The sequence below is a fragment of the Mycetomoellerius zeteki genome, unplaced genomic scaffold (assembly GCF_001594055.1).
Source record: "Mycetomoellerius zeteki isolate Tzet28-1 unplaced genomic scaffold, Tzet1.0 scaffold158, whole genome shotgun sequence".
In the NCBI taxonomy this organism is placed as follows: Eukaryota; Metazoa; Arthropoda; class Insecta; order Hymenoptera; family Formicidae; genus Mycetomoellerius; species Mycetomoellerius zeteki.
Window position 1 is genome coordinate 1,457,165 of NW_017256532.1, and position 18,972 is coordinate 1,476,136.

Below are 18,972 nucleotides of genomic sequence, written 5' to 3' on the forward strand. Positions count from 1 at the left end.
AATAAATGTAAATTGTGTCGATGCTAAAACAAAAGAAATTTTCATACAACAGCTTCACATGTGATTCGGCGATATAAAATATAACAATAATCAACTAAATAAAATTAAATTACATCTCGAATGTGCAGCATACTGTTACAGCATTAGATACATAAAGCAAAACATTCATCACAGCTTTGATTTACTTAACATTCGAAATATTTCTATCCATATCTTTTCGTCATTTAAAAGCGTAGTATTTAATCATCGATAAATTCATCTGTGGCACGTTTTTAATTAGTACATTATATTACACTTACAAGCGATTTGCTTGCGAATCACAGGGTTGATTTTCTCGAAAGGACTTCTTTTAAGACATTTACTTGAGAAAATCTACCACCAGTATGTCGTCCAGGTTTAACAGCTTGGTACCGCCGCCTTGATTGTCTTGTAGAAGCGTGCCCAGCATCTGCTGGCCACTCTTCAGCTTTTTAACATCGAGCATGACCGTCTGATGGAAGCGTTTCAAATGTGTCTGTAAATTGCATTTCTGCGTGAAAAGGCGCTTGCAGTGCGGACAAGAGTACGGCCGGTCACCGGTGTGGTGCTGCTGATGCAGATGCAGCGTAAATTTTTGCGCAAACGACTTGCCACACTGCTCGCACTTGAACGGTTTTTCCCCTGTATGAATGCGTTTGTGCCGTTCCAGTTGGTACGGCTTCATGAACGTTTTTCCGCATACGTCGCACTCCTTGCTTGAAGGCTGCGTCGAAGCTTTCGCCGTCGTTTGATCACGCGTTTTCGCTTCAAACACACCGACACTGTTTGTATCTTGAGCCTGAATTTGTACCATAGACACAGGAGGCATACAATTGTTCATCTGAATAACTGCCTTGTTGCTCGTATCTGCGATCGTCGTTTCCGTTGGCACCTGACTGGTTATCACCACGTGATTGGCGTTACCTAAGTTGCAAGCTTCCTGAAAAGGATCCGGATTAACTAACTCGATCATGTTGGTTGGCATTCCGGCACCGGTAGCATCGGAACTGTTTGTTGTTGATTGCGTCAGCAGGGTATCGTCCGTTTGAAAAGTTACGAGCCCATTTGCCAACAAAAATTGCAAATTCGCAACTAGTTCGTTGTTTTCATTCACAGACAGTATGGAATTGTTATTGAGGATTGTTGTGTCGGTGTGATTAAACGCAATTTGATTCGGTAGATGAACCGCGGTACCGAGATTCACTGTTTGCTCTAACGCGGGATAATTTAGATTCTGCGATGGCGCGGCTTCATCGCTGATTATGGCAGTGGTCGTCGTTGTTGAAGCATTATCAAGAGAACTATTGCCGATTTTTTCGAGGCTGGCCGCTGCTTCCGCCACCGCAGCGATCTTGGAGTGTTTCGGCTTACGCTTTGCGCCACCCTTATGCTCCCTCGCGTGCTTCAACATATGTACCTTCTTGTGACCCGAAGTGCGGAATCGAAGATCGCACACGAGACACTTGTACGGTTTCGAACCTGGAAGATTTAAGACGTATGATTATTTTTTTTTCAAGCTAAAATTCTCATATGTAATTCTAACGTTTAACTCGTGAATAGTCATTTAAAATATTTTACATCCTAGCGAGAAAATGTGAATTGTTGTAAATATTCAACAATTTCTTTCGTTTTTAATAACTATTCTTTATGAACTTTTAGATTCCATCGAAATCGACGATAAAAAAGCATTAAATCAATTAAAATCTTTTTTTTTAAAGAAATACTATAATAATATAATAATACTTTAATAAGCTATTTAACGCTTATTCTGTATTAATATTTGTTTCTACTTACTTTTAAAAAAAAATTATGATTATAAATTGATTTTCATAATGTACTAAAATTTACAAATCGGAAAACAATCAATAATAATATGTGATATGTTGTTAATAATAATTATTTTGATTGAGATGTAAAAACGTTCCAGGTGATTATTTACGTAAAAAAATCAGGTGACTATTCCCGGATTAAAAGGTAAAATATTTAAATAGTAAGATTCTTCTTAATTGTAATTATTCCCGATGTGTAGTACATAAAATTGATACATAAAATAATTCTGGGAATTACCTGTATGCAATCGCATATGGACCTTCAAACTGCCCTTTGTAGCGAACAAGCTACTGCAGACGTGGCAGCAGAACGTCTTCTTGCCTGTGTGAACCTTCGTGTGCGAATCCAAAGTACACTTGACCGCGAAGCTCTTGCTGCAGTGATCACACTTGTACGGTCGTTCACCCGTATGAGTGCGAATGTGCCTGATGAGATCGCTTGGTTTACGGAAAGTTTTCGGACAGTACTTGCATTTGTTAGTGTATTCCCTTATCTCTTTCTTCACTATATCCTCCTAAATGATCAAATAACGTAACAACATTATTAGCCGCTTAACAAATGTAAGACCTTGCGAACCAATGCAAATATTTGCATGTACTTACATCAGCACGGTCCATGCTTTTTTTCTCGGCGACTGCGGCCATCAAAACCTTCTCGGAAACTGACGGGTTTGAATCTGCTCGGACGTCCAGTGTTGTTAGATTGGATGGTAAACCGGAACTCGAGGAAATAACATTCTTCTGAGAGCTATCCGGCTCTACGGACGAAACATTCCAAGTTCCGGTGTGCATTTTGCTGTGATATTTCATTTGCAATTTACTGTCCAGTACTTTCTGACATATCGTGCATTTCCACCGCCTGTATGAAAAAGTGGGAAAAAATTTATGACCTTTTATTGAGAAACGTCTATCGTTGTCAATCAATTCACTTACTGCTTGTTCATGTGCATTTTCAAGTGCTTACTGAGACCACGGTTTGTGCAGAATCGCTGGGAACACTCGGAACACTCATATTCTTTGTCACCGCGATGAGATTTCAAATGTTCCTGTAATAATTATGTTAATGTTACATAATTCAGAAAGTAGTTGCAATTTTATGTTTCAATGTACGAATAACTAGGAAATGTTTTTTGTACCTTTAATCTCTCTGTCGTGAAACCTTGATCGCTGCACATGTGACATTGCAGCAGAGTATTACACTGCGATATTTTGGCTGAGTTGTCCGTTATGCCAGAAGAAACAAGCATCTCCGACGATATTGTACTTTGAAAATTCTTCCTACAAGCACACACACACATTGCATATCTTTTAATTGTTCGACAGTAAAACGATTTTACATACGAATTAAAAAAACTTACATAAAAGAATTTCTTTCGTTTTCACACGATTCAGCATTACTTGTCCGGGATGTCTTTTCATGCCCATTCATGCCTTGCATCTCCGATCCATTTGTGGTATCCGCTTTCGCGATGACTTTCGAGTGCTTCGACGGGCATACTTGCGAAAGTCTCACTAATTCCGAGCAATTTTCCTTAGGATTTATTACCACCAGATGAGTGTTTTTCGTAATTTGAGAAGCGTCTATATTGCTAGTTGTAGTAATCGGAACAGCTTGTTGTTCTTCTTGTTGACTTCCCACGGATCTGGGCAAAATACTGGACATACTCATAGAGTTACTCGGATTTAAACCAATGTCTATATCGTTATCCGTCTGGAAATGGATTATTAGTCATTTCACGTTTATAAAATATTAATATTTCATTAAAATACATGCTTTTGTATCGATATACATAGGTCCTAAAATCATCGCTTCTGCATAGAAAATGCATTCACCTGCAACGTTATTTGGTTCATATCAAACGAATCAAATTGCGACATGAATATGGTATTGCCTGACGATTCCAGAGATTTGTTATGTTCATATATAATATTAAGCACTGGCTGTTCTCTAGAATTATCGAGAGAATTCGTGTTCGCTTCGTCCATCTGCCTGGGCAAATTGTTCGTTCCCAGCCCTAGATTCATGCCCATATTGAATAACTGCTGATTCAGAGTCTCCTCTATCTCTCGTATACTTTCCTGCAAGTTTTTCTAAATTCACGCATCTTTCTTTACATTACACAATACATTTATGTATCTTTTATGAATATTGAACTTATGTACCGGCGTGAAAGTTTGATCCCCTGAGTAATTAGGTAACGTGATAGTACCAGTTTCATCGGCGTGTAAAGTTTGCGACGTTCCTAAATTAGTTGTGTCGACAGATAAATTTTCTGAAATTACACATAAAATCCAGCTTTAATTCTCGATTTCTAAATGTTTCATTAAGTTTATTTTTGCCGAATTTTGTATATAATTTTTTAAAACATACGATTCACTATCGATTGCGTTGTATTGTCCGGTAGAGAAAGAAAAGATTTTTCTTTCTCCGTGCTGATATTTTGAAACTGGTCAGAGAAAGCCTGCGTAAAATCTGGTGCCATTTGCGGTTGAAACGACACCTCCATATCTTCGGTGAGAGTAATGCTCTCCGGTAACGCTGATGTAGCTTCCTTAACTTCGTTCGTAGGCTGTGAATCCTTCTGAGCTTGCATCTTTTGTTCCTCCAATTGCTATTTACGCGTATAAGATTTTAATATTTTTTAATACTTTTTATAGCGTTACACTAGAGAGCTTAGAAGAAAACCTCAGCATGGGATTACATTTGTGTGTTTTTGTTATAAACAAAGCTGTTCAAGCATGTTGATTGGCTACAGGACAGAAAGGTTCTCGGATCTCTGTCCTAGGCTCTCTAGTGCACTCTAGCGTACATTAAATATACCAACCTGTTGCGCCAGCTCGTGTTTATGCCTCTTCATGTGCTTTCGGCAATTGACATATGTCTTAAACGTTTTGTGACAGTATGGACACATATATGGCCTTTTATTGCTATGTGTGACCAAATGTCTCTTCATGCTGCTCTGTGTGGAAAATTTCGTGTCGCATATAGAACAACTGTACGGCCTCGTATCGTCGTGCGTATGCAAGTGAGATTTCAGAACACTGTTCGACGTGAATCTCCTGCAAACCAGAAGACGTAAACATTTTGACCAATGTCAAATATGTTCAAATTTAAGTTAGTCAATAAATAGATTGATTAAAAAATTTGTTTTTTTTTCTATATAGTTCTTATACTGAAGAGATTTTTTTATCATGGACTAGAAACGTTAGATGTCAGATCTCGAACCTGTCGCACTTGGAACACTTGTAAGGACGTTCGCCTGTATGCCTGCGAAAATGTTGCTTCAAGTGACTAACTTTCCTGAACGCCGCGTGACAAACCCAACATTCGTGCGGCCTGGCTACGCCAACACTTTCGTATAATTGTTTCTGTTTCGACTGCACCTGCGCCACACTAATTTTATTATCAGCGTCATCACTAATGACGAGCGGTTCTTGCAGTACTACTTGCGGCACCAAGCTCTCCGCTTCCGGCGATATCTTGGGCTTTTCCCGCGTGTGGCTCTTCATGTGATTTTTTAGGATGGTGCTCGCGCTAAATGATTTGTCACATATGTTGCACTTGTGCGGTTTTGTATGTAATCTGAAATAAGAAATAGGTTTTTATTAATAAGAATTTGAATACGATCTTATTACATTATCTTGTACAAAAATCGGAAAGAGTAGTATAATAAAAATAATAAATGACAAAAGAAGTAAAAAGTTTAGAATAAAAGTTTATAGACACAGAACTGAGAACACAAAGATGAAAATATGCAATCAATATTTAAAAAACGAAAGAAGAATAGATACATATCTTGAATAGATACATATAAAACATAAAACATAAACAATGAATTAAATCATATAAGAAATATTAAAACTTGCTTTGTGTGAGCGGTAAGACTGTTATGACACGCAAAGGTTTTGTCGCAGGACTCGCAGGCGTATTTCTTCACTCCAGTATGAGTCCGCTCATGCGCTATCATCGTCGATTTTAGCGCAAAAGAACGCACGCAATACATACACTGAAAAATGTAGAATAAATCAGAGATGATCGCAATCTATATTTTCAAACAAAATAAAAATTAACTTACCTTGAAGGGTTTCTCTTGGGTGTGTACGCGCAAATGACGTATCAAATCCGATGGCTTTTTGAATTCTTTCGGACAAAATGAACACGCATACCATCGTACGTTTCCTACGCAGCGTTGTTTTATAGTGAGATACTTCCTACGGATATAGATAATTGATTTTTTATTACGCAACCATGATAATACATAAAATTTCATTCATTCTGGTAGATAATCATACATATTTTTAAATTGTTAATTTACTGTTCATCACGATTTTACGCTTTCGTTTAAAATGAAAAATTACCTCGAAGTACCACCAGCAGTTCTGTCTACTAGCGTAACATACGACGTTGATGAATCAGTCTTCTTTGGTTCTGCGGTTTCTGTAAGCAAAGGAATTTTAGACATTCATTGTACTATTCAAAATAATGTTTATAAAAAGTTACGTTTATAGGCAATTTTATATTTATATTCAAATGCTTATCATTTAACGAATGATAAATATTTAATTGTAAAACAATTACCTTTCGAAACGACGTTCGAAACAACATCGTTTTTGTTCGGCAAACCGCTGTTTTTTAATGCCTGTTGCAAAATATCATTCTGTTCCGCACTTAAGGTCGTAGTTCTTGTGGAATCTGCAGTATTATTCACAACAGATTCCAAAGATGCCAATTGTGATATAACACTGTCGACAGTCGCGCGCATTTCAGCTTCCGACGAAATAGGATTAGTTTCCAAGGACTTTGCACTGGATTCCTAACAAACATAACAATTCTTGGTCAATTCTAAGAATCGTAAGATTCCTAACGTGTTTTCGTAAAACTTGTATATAAGAACTTATGACTAGTATTCTAATTTTATGCGTATGTATCGTAAGACGTACGATTATTCGTAAATATTTATGATTCTTGTTAATTTTATGGCTAATAAGAAGCTATCTATAAAAATATTGTATAAAGGTATAAACACTTAAAAATTATTACAAGTCATACAGGAATATGTTACGAGCTTTACAGTTCTGCTTAGAATTTAGGCATTAGTTTGTAATTCTGAATCATTCTGCATAAGAAATAAGTATCGTATTTACCTCCGAGGAAACAGAATGCATTCGCTTTATGTGTCCATTTAAACTGCCCAGCCTCTTAAAGACGCAGGAACAATAGGAACACGCATACGTTGATTCACCTTCTGGTGCATTGTGCACTCTGAGTATATGCGCCTTTAGATTTCCTTTAAAAGAATACAGTAAATTCACAATGATTTAAGACATATCAATATGGCACACTTAAAGATATTTCTGAACTGATAATTTGACTGAAAAATAATTTTTTATGAAAATAATACAAAAATAGAATAAAATATTTTTCATGTGAAAGATTTGAAAAAATAATTGTAAGGATTAATAATATTCGCATTTCTCTAAGCTTAACTTATTTCTTTTTTTATTGTATTGTCAGTTCAGAGACATTTGACATGTAATATTAATTTTAAATTCCACAAACCTTTTTGACTAAACTTGGCGTTACAAAGACTGCAGGCATGCGGTCGAATGCCCTTGTGTTGCCATGCATGGATTTGTAGCGAACTCTTTTGCGTAAACGCCCTGTTACAGACAGTGCACTGCAAGAAAAAACATATGTGTGAAACTATCACATCCAAAGTATTATCATCAATAAGTAAGTTCCTTCCTTACGAAAAGAAAGCGTTTACCTCAAAGGGCTTTTCTCCAGTATGTATTCTGATATGTCGTATTAATTGGCTCGGTTTTTGGAAAGTCTTCAAACATATGGTACATTTGTACATTGTTTTATGTTTCGTTCCCCTCTTAGTTTGCTTTACTATCTTCGTCTGTAGAGAAATAAATACGATAAGATTCTCGGGTGCGAACGCGATCTGTTTATTAAAAGCATAAAAGCACTCCCAACGAAAAAAGAATGAAGCGAACAGAGAAGCTAATTGCAGTTTTATGCAAAACGAAGGAAATAAAATAAAGATAAAAATATAAGAAATAAATACAAAATAAACTAACGCAGCATTGCCAGTGTTATTGAACTGCTTATGGAACGTAATAAGTAATATTTCTTTCTATTTACCCTGTAATGCTCGCGAATGTGCATTCGATAGAGTGCAGGCTGCACGAATTGTTTGTTGCATAATTTACATTTCCGCACATCCTCGCTCGCCCACTTTTCTCCGTGAAGTTTTAAATGCGCATCCAATTGGGCCTGTTATAATACACATAAAAATAATTTAAATCTTTAAAATAATTATAAATTATTCTGCATTATCCATTTCATAAAATTCATCACACAAAATTATTTTAAATTCTTCACAAAGTCTCACACATCTCTGAGCATTCTTGCGGCTATGTAATAATTTAGGGATTACTGTGATCGATGTACCTTATAATACTGTGCGCTGATACCAAGTGCGAGATGGAACACGCGCGTGCAAACGAAGAGGAGCGCGAAATTCAGACAGTCTACGGCGAAAGACATATCGGAAGACGGCACTGTGGCTCGGATTATGTCGTGTAACATAAAGTAATATGCGCTGGCAGGCAGTAGGTACTTATATGGCAGTGCTTGATGCAAAAAGTAGAACGAACACAATGCGGTGAACCATCGAATTATCGTGGCTATCGATCGGTCGTTTCGAAAAAACGACTTTTTTGCAAAATGAATGCTGATAAAAAATGAACACAACATTGAACACGAAATTTGACTATTACTATCGCGTTTCGATAGTAAATTAAATCACGTATATACGTCGTACATACACAGGATGCCGCTAATAAATCGTGTCAGGCGATAAATCCAGATTAAAAAGTCGCTCGTAATATTTTTCATCATTTACCGGTAAAGAGTATCGAGAAAGAAGAAACGAAGTAAATTAAAGATCAGACTACTCGTCAAGCGATTAATTATACACGGAGCTTTATTGCGTTGCGTCCACGTGGTGATCGCAGTTCGTGGTGCAACAGCCAGGCAAAAACTCGATTCACACTCTCTCTTTCTTTCTCCTTTCTCTTGATACTTTCTTCTGCTCGCCTATCTTCTCTCAGAGGATGTCGTATCAGAACATGTAATAATTCTCTTTCGTATTTCGTATTTCCTTTTTCTCTGTCGCTCTCCTCCGTATCTTTCCTCTCTATCTTTCTTCAGTGAATTTCATCTCACGGTACACATATAATAAAATTCTCTTTCTTCCTTTTTCTCTTCGCAGCGTCCAAAACTGGCAGTGACAGTTTCAAGACGATCTCGAGATCGTAAAGATTGCCGTGCTCTCTCAATTCCTATACATCGCTGCCAGTATCGCGCCTCCGAAGGAGGACATTGCACTTTTTCCGGCACGCATACTATTAGCGGTCCAGCCGCAGCAGCCTCCTCCCCGCTTACCGTTTAATCTTCCCAAAGATGTCCAATCTTCCTCGTCGTTCCTTTTCTTCTTACTCTCTTTTCCATCCACGAGTCGTCGTACTCTTCTTCCTCTTCTTCATTCCCTCTTCTGAGACTAGTTTTCCCTTTCCAGCGGTAAAATGCAGTAAAAGCAGCAGCAGCAGCACTTCCTCCGCGATGACGAGATTTCGGTTCATCAATGACCAGCTCGCCGCTCGCATCTCGAATTCCTCATAGTCAGACGTTGCCGACAACCGCCATGAGTCGGCGATTTGCATAAGTAAACTTAAGACGGCATAACTCGTAAGTCCATAAAATTTTATGATAGACGAAGATTTTAGATTGGCAATATTCCAGATGAAATGACAGAAAAAGAATTGATGGTAATTCTTACGATTTTGCCTTTGTAACTTTTACATGTGGAAAAACTGAAGGTTCAACGAAAGTGTTTCAGAAAAATATCTCACAAAACTAGACACTCTACAGTTTATTGCAATAATATATATATTATTCATAATTATTAATTGGAAATAAAATAAACAAAACATGGCAATGAGATTAACGATAATCTGTCCTGTTCTTAAAATTCTGAATTTTATCTCGAGCTGCATTCAAAAAATCCAGATCGGATCGACAGATATATAATATTTTGCAGTAGCAATTCTTATGGCAAAGCGCATCAAATCACTAGAGCACAGAACATCTAATCACGTCGGACGTAGCGATTCAGGAAACGACCTCCGGCTTCGATACACCGCCCACCTTTGAAGAGAATGTATCATCGCTAGTTATTCAAGCATAGTCTTTTATATTTCAGGCATAGTCTTGCCAAAATAATCATAAATTTACGTTACACGAAATAACACACTCTATTCTGAATTGATATCAAAGAGAATTAACGAAGAGCTTCTTGTAAGAACACATTACAGCATTGGAGGAACTTCACTGGATCAAAGAATGGAAGAATCAGCTTCGTGGAAGATCTTTGCACATCTTCCCTCGTCATTCGGAAACGAGGACGATCTAAGCAGTGCGAATCATTGCAGCGGACGAGCGAATTGGCGTGTCAAGTGTCATGCGGACGCGGGCGATGCGAATAACTCGAGACTGAAGTATAAGAAGAAGATCGACGGAGTTCTTAAGGGACGGAGTTCCTAAAATACGATCTCAGGCAAGCGTCATTGGTTTCTTCGTATTAAATCGCTCTCTTTTTCGCCGTTGTTCCGTATGCCGTCGCAGATTTCGCTGATAGCCTCCCTCTGGTCTTCATCTTCTTTAACGCGTTACGTTGCGATCAGATTATTATTCCTTCGTGCATAAACATGAGCGTGAAACGCGCCTTTGCGAAAGATTACACTGTCCCACTGACTTAGGTTTCTTCCGCGAAGAAAACTTAATCTTCTGTATGCCTCGAAGCGACATGTGATGCCCATCGATCGTTTTTATATCTTAATCCGATTGCAGTTTAAATATCATTTAGAATGCAAACAATCTCGACGGAGAATCGAGTGATTTTCAGGGTTAATGCTATTAATAATAGTGAGTTATCATCAGAACGGCGGCTGTATATCTTCACTCTTCCCGGTAAAGTTCAACGGTTCGTTTCTTATCAACGGCGTAACGGCGGTCGCACTATCGACACTTTTATTTCGCTCGACGATCCTTCCTTTCCGCTGTCTACTTTGACTTCTCTCGCGAACTAGTTTTGTATTTGTTATCCTTCATTGGTGCACATTATCACCGTAGATTATCAATCCGAGACGCATTGAGTACAGACTCCATCTAAGCAAAAACGCACATTATTTATGTCCGCAATTCTTTTCTTTCCTTTTTGTATAAAAGTGGTTTCACATGTTGCATACTAAAAAGAAACACCATCTGCACGATTTCTATCACAAACTTCAATTTCGGGGAAAGGCGAGAGACCTCCTCGAAGACCTTTCAAGTTCGGCGCCAGAAAAAATATACGGGACGAGACGTGTAAAAACTGCCGGAACGATCACAAGTTACGTTCCGAGAGAATGTTCTTCTCCGTCGATGTTTAGCAGAAGGCAAGATATCAAGGCTGCGAAGATCAGTGAAATTATGATATAGAAAAAAATTGAGTGTCCCCAATTATTAATTAATATTACAAAGGAACAGTTCATTCGCGTGTAAATTTCTATCATTATTATTTCATGAGTTTTTTATTTCTTCAATGGTAAATTCCAAGAATACAGAATACGTGCAAGTAACTTTCGAATATGTGACCATGATTTAATCAATACATCACGAAACACAATCTCTAATTAATCTAATAAGGAGAAGTTAAATAGCGGCCACGCAATTTTGCGAATAAACAAATATAAAGTCTTGCACTCCAGTGACATACATCTCTTGATTTTAATAAAACCGCACGTTTCGTAGAAAGGATATGCGTTTGTAGATGCACGTGCACACTTCGCGAGTATTCGTTGCTCACTGACGAAGCGTCTGTAAATGTCGCTTACGTCGTCGTCGAAATCATCATATTCGTCGTCGTTATCGGTTCTCCTTTCTCTCCACGAGTTACTTTCAGATTTATCCAAGAAAAATCACACTAGACGAATTATGTCAAATCTAACAGCTCGAAAAATTCAAATTCGTATCATCTTTATATAAACAGTCTGTTTTTCTCTACATTTTTTCTTCAATCTCTAACTCTTCTCTCTTTTTTTTTTAACGTAATTATTATTTCTCTTCGATATAACATCTAATATTTTTTCCTATTTTCTTAATCTTTTTTATCTTCAAATATATTTCTCAATATTTATAATGACTATCTCTATGACTAAAATTAAAGTGCTTACATCGCTTTCTTTCCTTGACTTTCCTTCCTTTACATAAACTGAATTCCTAAGCTGGTATAATCCTTTCTGAATATATCCATCATTTTCTCTACATTGATTCTCCTTTCTTGTACCTAAAATGAGTATTTGTATACGCTTAAATACATTGGCTGAGATGGATGATACAGCGATGCAACGCTTCCTGAAGTTTCTATATTTCGATCTCACATGAGCGTTTATGCGTGTGCATGTGAACGCGTAACGCGTAATGCGTGTCGGTGGTTAAACACGAGAGCAATCGGCGAGAGATCTGTGTGAGATCATGCGATTCGGTTGCGTAATTCGTGTGCGCCCCATTAATACGACTGCTATCTTGCCGCCCACTTGCTCACGTTTTACGACCCACGTTGCTATCACGGTCACGCATGATTGCTACGACAATCGGCGGTGATCCCGATCAATTCTTATTGTCTTCGTAAACTTAGAAGATTGTCCCGGATACGTGGGATCGCATCATACTGAGAAAAACATCTTTTCCTAGCAACAACGCACTTTCTTCTACTATACCGATCAATTAAAGAAGTGCTTAATGAGAAATATAATTGATCAGTAGCAGAAGAAAGTGCTTTTATCTCGAATGCATTGATTCATTAATTCTATTCCCTACGAATTATTGCTACAATTATACAGATACTTCTATGAATATGTAGCAAAGATGAAGCAGTTAAATACCATTAATGGCTATGAAGTGTACAAGGCCGATCATTGCTGGCATACTTTGACGACATTATGAGATAATGTCCTCTTAATCTTTGAGAGCATTGAAGGAAATTATTAAATTATCTCCTCTATTTATCCTGCTGCAGTCAGGAGAACATGGCAAGAATCGCGGGTTCCTCTTTTCTATGATTATTTTGGCTGGATGGCTGGCGGCGAGCAAATAAATCACGGGTCACCGAGATCGACCCTTGATTAGACAACGTAACATCAAGATCCGTTTTGTTCATTATATTAATAGATTCATGCTAAATTCATTCATGCTAAATTTTATTCGTTAATAATAAATAATTTTTACTAAAGAGAATTGATTTTTATCAGTCGTTCAAGATACTATAAAACAATGGCAAATTCATAGATTCGCGAATGTTAAATAGGTAATTAGAATTTGTATGTTATCAATCGAGGTTTATGGCCGTAAACTAGAGTACGTGGATCAATTGAGGAACGAATAAGCGAACACGAGGCAAAGCAACCAACGTTTTAGATCTTAGCCGCAATAATTATGTATATCGTTGCATTCGCAATGATGAATGTTATCGGTGGTCTGCGCGATCAGCAGAAATACATTAGCAGGATAGAGCATCGATAAAGCAATCTTACATAGCGCGATACAGCTTTTATACAGACTGTTTCAAAATCTGCCTTTTTGTGATTAAAATTTTAACTTATTAAAATTATGTATACAAAAATGTTGAATTTTGGACTGCTCTGTCGTTTTACATATAGAAAAAAATTTCCTTTATACATAAAATGTGAATAATCTCGAACTTACCTTTGTCGAAAAGGCGTCCTCACACTCCGTACAAAAGAGATTCTCCTCCTTTTCGTGCAGCAACATGTGAGACTTGAGACTCGCCATTCTGGCATATTTCCTACCGCATTCGGGGCATTTTGGATCACCGGTATTATGCGTTGCCATGTGAAGCGTGAAATTTGTCTGTAATGATACCATTGTATGAAGTTACTAGACTGAATCCATTGCATCCAAGATCAAAAAGCAACTTTCTCTTACTATTATTAATTTAATTCTATAAGAGATTAGCCGGATCGAGTAGGTTTATTCGACAGAAGTTTTCTAGATATACATTTTAGTCATCATGTAGTTGTTTTTCTATTTTCTCCATCATATAGTTTCTTATTTATGTCGTATATGTTAATTAAAATTAATTAAAGTTATACAGTGATATGTATTGTATAATGAGTATAATGAATACTTAATAAATGTATCTTTTAAGATAAAAACATATTACGAAATTCTTTTCTCTTAAAATGCCAATGATAGACAAGATATCAAAAGACTTACTGGAATATTAAACGATGCTGGACATTTGGGACATCTATGCGGTTTCTCTTCGGCATGATTTTCCATATGTTTACGATATAATGTCTGTTTAGTAAATTCTTGACTGCATATATCACACTGCAGAGACTGCGTATTCTATAACAAAATATTAATATATGGATTTCGTGATAAGAATAATTTACATTATATGACGTATAAAATAAAATTATATTCCTATATAAAATGTAAATAACCAATTCATTTCAGACGATAAAAATATTTTCCAGTTGTAGACATCAATTAATAATATTAACATACTTGTGAATTTACTTCGTTCTTCTTTGGTCTCCCTGGAGATCTTTTGTAGACGTTTTGTACAGTATTAGATACAGGCGTAGATTTGCTTTTAATATGATTGTCAACTGTTAACTGTACTTTGTCTGATAGTACATTGCTATTATCTCTAGGTAATAGATATTCTGTAACTGTATATTCATTCGTATCTTGTACTTTTAATGGTTCCGTAATTCCAGATCTATTTTCTAGATATTGCATCCGTGGCAGTAAATTTGTTTGTTGCATCGCAGTTCCTGACAGACCCTGCACATTCATTTGGAAAATAGGCTGAAACAGAAAAAAACATGCAATGTTCAACACACGTAGAACATCTCGTTATTGCTCAACGCTTTTAAGATACTAGGTCTGTCTTTTTAGCTGAATTTCTTGTGCATAGTTCATTTTTCCTCTTTTTATCTTCAATGTGAAAAGAAAAAGAGGAATGATAAACCATGCAAAAAAGTTCAGCTAAAAAGAACAAATCTACTATTAGCTACACATACCGAATGTAATATAAAATTTCCGTCTGTCGTCTTTATCAGTGTTGGAGATAGTGTTGGAGATACCATGTTATTCTGTGGCATTAATGTAATTGGTGTTGTCATAAATTCCAGTGTACCGTCCTCACGTTCTGAAAAGAAATCTTTAGTGGTTTGACATTAATAGAACATGTATGTGTTCATTAGATAAATTTTCTATTTATTTATTTAAATTACAATTCTGATAAGTATATGAACTAAACATGCAATTCTACATGTCGATAAATCTTTAATTATTATATATATATATATATATAGAAAGCTGTATAATATATGTATTGCAGTTATAAAGTTATGTATACAACTCTGTAGCCTGATTTTGTAATTCTTAATGACAGTGCCAGTAGTTATACTGTCATTGCACAGGCATTATACTTGGTAAACAAAAAAGTGATACAATGACAATGCAACAATATCAAATTGTTAACAGTTACAGAATCAGAATATTGGATACCTTCTAATTATTATATTGCTTTAATTATTATACTTATATTGTTTTAATGTGTAATATATATGTTAAGTCTATCGTCTTACCATCTACTGCCAGTAGCGCATGACCATCATCGGTAGTGATAAAACCAACCACTGCATCACTAGAACCAGTTAGTTCCATAATCACATTCTGTTCCGTCAACATGTTGGTATATGCAACAAGTAGCAGTGTCGAACAATAAACAATATCGCTCTCACAAATTCACGCTTGCTTGTACACAATGATATAAATCCAACTGCAGATCCCAAATGTTCAACAGCTACAGTTTTTACTGTAACATAATTTGAGCATTTTTTTTTAGTGTGTCAATAATTATAATATTTTATAATTGACTCTTATATCCCCTTTCTTATCTTCATATTGTTTTTGTCATTAAGAGTCCTTTATGTTATTTAATTTTATTTTAATTATATAACATTTTATTTCTGCACTAGAATGCACTAGAACTTTTTTTCTTGCTATAACTAAATAAAAAACATATCTTAAGTTCCAAAAATGTATATTATTACAGCTACAGAAAACAGATTTGTTATCCGACAGCAATCTAAATATTTGACTACAGTTTTAGGCTACAATTCTATCACGTAACTACATCATTGATGAATTAATGACTAGAATAACAATCAAATTTTAACATAATCTAATTATGTCAAGTTTAAATGTTTAACCAACAGTTCTAAACTACAATTCTGTCTTATAATGACTCTAACGTTCAACGGTTAACTCACTGCGTTATTAACTGATCATTAACGCATCAATTTGATTATAGAAACCTTAATAAACTTTAATCTCTGTGCAACTCTAACCTACACACAGAACGCGTCGTGTGCCGTTTCTTGTATATGAATCACATAGGACAAGCGTATCCGATTTGACGCGACGAGGTGTCCCGAGGTTCTTTGCCTTACTTTGCCTCTCGTGAATATTTGACTCTGGGACTTTCGTCTACCTCACACAAATGCGTCCATATGTTGTTTTCTTGCCGATCTCCCTCTTCCTCTCATTCCCTCTCGTTCACGCACCGCAGATGCGTATCGTACCGATTACCGGTTCACTGCTCGCGCTCGTCGCAGATTCGTCACATCCAAGGCATCCACTGATCCTTTCTCCTTTACCTTTTCGTTTCGTCAGCTTCTATCAACGAATTAGCACAAATTAATTAATGTGATTCGCCATCGACGTTCGCCATTGCCGCCATTCGCCGTTGTGTTTACACTTTACAACGCGTTGTTCGGGCCCCAGTAATCGAAAATGGATTAAAATGGATTGAAATTTTTATGCGTATTTTAAGCCCATTGAATCCAATTGGATTCCAAAAAGTTCTTTTTTTAATCTTGTTCTCTTTTTATCTTGTTCTTTTTTTAATCTTATCTATTTCAAATCTCACTATTCTGTTCCATCGAATCCAATTGAATAAAAAAAAGAACCTTTTTATTTGAATTGAAAAATTGCATCTCTTATTCAGAATTTTAAATTTAATAGTATATATAGAAAAAAAGATTAGAAACAACGAATTAATTTAAAAGAAACAGAAACTGCAACAAATTTAAAAGTTTTCGAATTCTTAGATTATTTCTTTGCGTGAAGAATATTCTTATTATTACTAAAGTCACAAAAAAATAAAGCGAATTTATCTTCTTATCTTACAATTAGTTAAAAATTATACGTTCGATAATTGATGCCATTTTTTTATGAAATAAAGACTGCGGTCTACTTGACGCTATAAATGTTTCGAAGCATTCTTTGATTAGTCAATTCGTAAAATTCTTTGTTCTGATTGGTCGCTCAAACGCTTCGAAGCGTTTGTAGCGTCAAGTGGACCGCGGCCAAAATTACGTATCGTTTAATATCGATTGCAAGACGTCACGAAGAATCGAGTCGATTCATATCAGTTTGTATCGATTCTATGCGAGTGTTATTTATCAATATTTACTTGTTGAGGTTAAGGTTAATAATAACTGTGGCTCTTTAACTACGGAAATAAATCTCGTATCAAGTTTAATTATTTCTTAACGAATCGGTCAATTTACGGAGGAAACATGCCGGGCCCAGTGGAACATCGGAGTGTTACGCCACTAATAAACTACATTCGAGAGGTTTTACGGGGTGTAAGTGATGACATTCGCTCTAATTATGTAATCTTCCCTACGTTTTTTTGAATTTTTATATACTCTTTTACATTAGTCTTCAATTTATTAATTCAAATATACAAATTTCCTCTGAAGAAATCGTGCCGTCTGCCTGGAAAACGTCATTAACGAGTCATTAACTGTAACGTTTATTGAGAGGTTATATCTAGATGGGCTGAATTTAATTTGACCGACGTTTTATGGAAAATATGTATATTTTTCCTGTAAATTATTCTTCTTTTCTTATTTGCAATACACTCACATGGTTCTTTGACATAAAAATATAATAGAAATTTTGGAGTTTAAGAAGTTGCATTTGTATCACATATCGTTTATGATAAACTCTGAGAAGAACATTAATAGAAATATCTATTTTCATTGTGTAACATATTTTTTCGGCAAAGATTTTTTTTTAAGTATTGAGTAAATAAAAAAAATGTATAAGTTCCTTTAGTTCTTTTTATATAACAATTTGATGATATGCATCTAAAATTTTATTTTCTGCAGAGAAAAATCATACTGCCCCATAGATACGCCGATGACCAAGCTAAGCGTACTCAACCCCCACCGAATATACCGGATGGTCCGAACCAGAAAACTTCGCAAATTTACTATTACACTCGAGATGCAAGACGAGAAGTTAAGCCGCCGATGTTAATTGATAGAACAAAACAAATTGATACGGAGTAAATATAAACATAGACAATAATTATGTCAACTATAATATATTACATAATATAGTTAATTATAATGTACAATATTATAGTATATATATTAACAATTTTATATTTAATTTATTAAAATTAAGAGGCCTATTCCATAACTTTTAATGACTTATAATGATATCGTAACAGTTAAGAATTATAGAATAAGCCTCTTAGGATTAAACTCAATTAACATGTATATAAAATCTTTTAGCATGCAGGCACATTTATCAGAATAATTTAAAAAATTATAGAAATAAATTTAGAAATATAAAAAGAAATTCATTCTTAAAAAATATACAAATTAAACTATCGATATTAAAGACATTTTCTTGGAAATTTTTAGGAAGGAATCTGTTGCCGAAAAGAAATTTCTCACTCCGGGGAAAGCCTATAATTGGGGTTCTTAACTTCTCAGAATCAAGCTAACTATTAGTATTATGTTACAAACATACTAATGTATATATAATATTGTTCAAAGAGTTTGCTTAGCTATTGTATATAGAAAATAAATTAAATTGCTTTCATTTATTGTTTGTTTAATTATTCATTACATCCTCTAAAAATAATATCACGCCGTAAAAATTATAAAAACATGT

General features: G+C 35.6%; 2 protein-coding genes across 4 annotated transcripts; one reads left to right on the forward strand and one right to left on the reverse strand.

Annotated features, from left to right (window-relative positions):
• Positions 1-22: 22 nt before the first annotated feature.
• Positions 23-16,739, reverse strand: LOC108721033 (zinc finger protein 236). 3 transcript variants are annotated; one of them, XM_018445346.1, is made up of 25 exons: positions 16,490-16,739; positions 15,582-15,811; positions 15,012-15,139; positions 14,491-14,796; positions 14,194-14,328; positions 13,663-13,827; positions 7,999-8,130; positions 7,616-7,753; positions 7,408-7,525; positions 6,993-7,135; positions 6,427-6,661; positions 6,207-6,285; positions 5,924-6,059; positions 5,715-5,854; positions 5,074-5,430; positions 4,673-4,907; positions 4,219-4,459; positions 4,011-4,120; positions 3,681-3,926; positions 3,206-3,558; positions 2,984-3,125; positions 2,781-2,893; positions 2,451-2,706; positions 2,086-2,362; positions 23-1,497 (listed from the first exon to the last, which is right to left on the reverse strand). In XM_018445346.1, the coding sequence occupies exons 2-25, from the start codon at positions 15,682-15,684 to the stop codon at positions 359-361; spliced, it is 5,427 nt and encodes a 1,808-aa protein (XP_018300848.1). In that variant the 5' UTR covers positions 15,685-15,811; positions 16,490-16,739; the 3' UTR covers positions 23-358. The 3 variants fall into 3 exon arrangements, with proteins under 3 accessions (XP_018300848.1, XP_018300847.1, XP_018300849.1); XM_018445345.1 differs by having other exon boundaries at positions 6,207-6,276; positions 15,012-15,151; XM_018445347.1 differs by lacking the exons at positions 13,663-13,827; positions 14,194-14,328; positions 14,491-14,796; ... (1 more) ...; positions 15,582-15,811; positions 16,490-16,739 and adding an exon at positions 8,308-9,393.
• Positions 16,740-17,452: 713 nt separating this feature from the next.
• LOC108721018 (NADH dehydrogenase [ubiquinone] 1 alpha subcomplex subunit 7) lies at positions 17,453-18,825 on the forward strand. Its single transcript, XM_018445326.1, has 3 exons — positions 17,453-17,648; positions 18,177-18,355; positions 18,720-18,825. The coding sequence occupies exons 1-3, from the start codon at positions 17,580-17,582 to the stop codon at positions 18,781-18,783; spliced, it is 312 nt and encodes a 103-aa protein (XP_018300828.1). The 5' UTR covers positions 17,453-17,579; the 3' UTR covers positions 18,784-18,825.
• Positions 18,826-18,972: the final 147 nt, after the last annotated feature.